The 3,046-nt window shown below is 61.7% G+C and overlaps 2 protein-coding genes across 2 annotated transcripts in view; both read left to right on the top strand.

Moving 5' to 3' along the window:
* Positions 1–166, top strand: part of LOC112588429 (uncharacterized) — a 2,529-nt gene extending 2,363 nt beyond the window's left edge. Inside the window, exon 4 of the mRNA XM_025298362.1 lies at positions 4–166. Coding sequence (XP_025154147.1) covers positions 4–166 — 163 coding nt within the window. The remainder of the gene's footprint in view (positions 1–3) is intronic.
* Positions 167–445: 279 nt separating this feature from the next.
* On the top strand, positions 446–1,117 carry LOC112588428 (uncharacterized). The gene has a single exon (XM_025298361.1). The coding sequence runs from the start codon at positions 446–448 to the stop codon at positions 1,115–1,117; it is 672 nt and encodes a 223-aa protein (XP_025154146.1).
* Positions 1,118–3,046: the final 1,929 nt, after the last annotated feature.

Here is a 3,046-nt window from a genome sequence, read left to right as displayed (position 1 = left end):
CAGGGTTAGGGATAGCGGCAGAGCCCTATTATGTCCCCAGAAACCACCCGAGGTGGTTTGGGACGACAGGGGCTCTGTCGCTATCACATGGAAGGCGAGCGAAAACTCCCCCGGCAAAGTTTTTGAGTTGTGGCCGGGGGTACGTCGTGGTCAGGTGGGGGAGTGACCATCGTGGTCGGGGTATACCTCCCCCAGCAAAGAGCCTGGGCCTGATTGAGTACAGGTCCAGGCTCCAAGAGATCGGAGATGCTGTGAGACAGCATCTCCAGGGTCCTGTATCGTTGCCGGGGATTTTAATGCAAAGTCAGAAGTGTGGGGATCCCGGCGCGGTGACAGGGGGGGAGGAAACAGTGGACTGGGCCGAGGGCCTGGGTCTGCACATCCTCAATGAGGGAAATAATTCCACGTTTGTAGGGCAGCGGGGGGAGTCAATTATCGACTTAACATGGCAACCCCTGCTGCCATGGGGAGGGTGCAGACCTGGAGGGTGGCGGACGAGATCGAAACCTTGTCGGACCATCTGATTATCGAGATGGAACTGTCCGTCACCCCCAATGGCCTGAGGCCGGTCCAAAGGAAGGAACCCCGACCTGGAAGATGGTCACTGGCCAAGCTGAACAGGGGATCCTGGAGATCTCCCTGGAAGGCTCCACCTGGCCACGACGAAGGGAAGGGCAGGACCTTGACTCTTGAGGTCATGGAGGTCATGGACATACTCGCACAGGCGTGCGACGCCTCCATGCCCAGAGTCAGGTCCTGCCCGAAACGGTCCGCCTGGTGGTGGTCCGACCACATAGCCGAGTTGAGGCGCAGGTCGGTCCACCCCAGGCGGACGTTTCGAAATGAGCGGAATAAGCGACCCCAGGACCCTGAGGCCGTCCTGGCCACCCGGATGGAATTCTGCAAAGCAGCAGTAGAACTCAGAGAGGCCATCGGGGTGGCCAGAGGAAGAGGGTGGGACGACCTCCTCCTCTCACTAGACGCTGACCCGTGGGGGCGTCCATACAGAATGGTAATGCAGAAGATGAGACCATGGACGCCCCCAAAGACGGTGACGCTTGACCCCCGGTTCTTGGAGAGGGTGATGGGAACCCTATTCCCCGGTTGGGGAGGGTAACCCCATCACCCCGTACATTCCACCATCCCCCGAACAACAGGGGGAGGTACCGGGGGTCACAGAGGAGGAGGTGGCCGGGGGTGTCAAGAAGGTCAAGAACGGGAAAGCTCCCGGACCGGATGGCATCCCCGGCCGTGTCCTGACCCTGGCCTCAGGGTATTTAAATGGGAGATTCGCTACGCTCTTTTCGCGAGCCTTCAGGGAAAGGAGGTTCCCCCCAGTCTGGGGGAGGGCCAACGTGGTCCTCCTCCAAAAAGAGGGCAAACCGGAGGGCTCCCCCTCCGCGTACCGGCCCATATGTCTCCTGGACGAAGCGGGCAAATTGTTCGAGCGGATTATCGCTGCCCGCCTCCAGGAGCATATGTCCCGGGAAGGTCCCAACCTCGATGACGGTCAATATGGCTTCCGGGAGGGGAGATCCACAGTAGATGCAATCAAGCATCTGAGATCCCTCTCGGAGGCCATCGTGACGGAGGGCAGGGTGGCGGTGGCGATATCGTTGGATATCGCCAACGCGTTTAACACCCTGCCCTGGGGTAGGGTGGTGCAGGCGATGCGGAGCTACTTCCGCTTCCCACCCTACCTCGTGGCCGTCATCGAGGATTATTTCCGGGGTCGGCGTCTCACATGGACGGACGCCGACGGCAAGGTGCGCGAGAGGGGCATGAGTCGCGGGGGGGCCACAGGGCTCAGTTCTGGGCCCACTACTGTGGAACCTCGGATACGACTCTGTCCTCCGGACAGCCCTCCCCCCCGGCTGCAGTATCGTCTGTTACGCAGACGATACCTTGATACTGGCCGGGGGGAACGACTGGGGGGATGCCGTGAACACGGCAAACATTGCGGTGGCAGGAGTTGTGCGTGCCATCCGCAACCTGGGCTTGGTGGTGGCTGAAAGAAAAACGGAAGCAATGTTCTTTCACCAAAAGGGAAGGAAGCCACCCCAAGCCTGGGTGCGGGTTGGCGTGGTCAGGGTTCCGCTGGAGGCCCAGATGAACTATCTGGGCCTCAAATTGGACGGCACCTGGTGCTTCAAGGAGCATGTAAATAGACTGGTCCCCCGACTAAGGGTGGTATCCGCCCGTTTGGGCAGGCTCATGCCCAACGTCGGGGGACCAGACGGGAAGGCTCGTCGCCTCCACGCAGGAATTTTGAATTCGGTGGCGCTGTATGGCGCGCCAATCTGGGCGGAAGCCCTGGCCGCCAGTCGCCCGATGCAGGCGCAATTGCGCAGAGTGCAGAGGGTGCTGGCGGTCAGGGTAGCGCGGTGCTACCGCACCGTGTCCTGCGTGGCGGCGACGGTCCTGGCGAGCATGCCCCCCCTGGAGCTCACGGCCCTGTCGTACAAGAGAGTGTACGACAGGAGGCGTGAGCTCATCCGTACAGGGGGGGGCGGTGAACCGCTCGCCAGGGCAATACGCGAATTGAGGCACCAGACTCGGCGGGTCCTCCTCGAGAGATGGCAAAGGCTCCTGGCCAACGCCAGGTACGGGAGGAGGACCGTCGAGGCCGTCCGGCCCTTCCTACAGGAGTGGGTAGGAAGGGCACGCGGAACCCTGACATTCAGGATGGCACAGGTGCTCACCGGGCATGGCTGCTTCGGTGAGTACCTGTGCCGAATTGGGAAGGAACGCACAACTTCCTGCCACCATTGTGGAAACGACCATGACTCCGCGCAACACACACTCCAGGACTGCCCCGCCTGGAGTACCGAGCGCGGAGTCATGGTCCGGGCCTTGGGCCAGGACCTCTCGCTCCCGAGGATAGTCGGGGCGATCCTCGGGAGCGAGACGAGATGGGATGCATTCTCCTCCTTCTGCGAATCGGTCATGACGCAGAAGGAGGAGGCGGAAGAAATGCGGAGAAGGGCGGAAGGCCGGGGGAGGAAAAGGAGGCGGAGAGAGAGACCCCGCCAGTGGAGAGCGGGGA

This window comes from Harpegnathos saltator, unplaced genomic scaffold, assembly GCF_003227715.2.
Source record: "Harpegnathos saltator strain DR-91 unplaced genomic scaffold, Hsal_v8.6 scaffold216, whole genome shotgun sequence".
NCBI classification, from domain to species: domain Eukaryota; kingdom Metazoa; phylum Arthropoda; class Insecta; order Hymenoptera; family Formicidae; genus Harpegnathos; species Harpegnathos saltator.
Note: the sequence above shows the minus strand (reverse complement) of the source record. Positions and strands in the feature narration are given on the sequence as shown.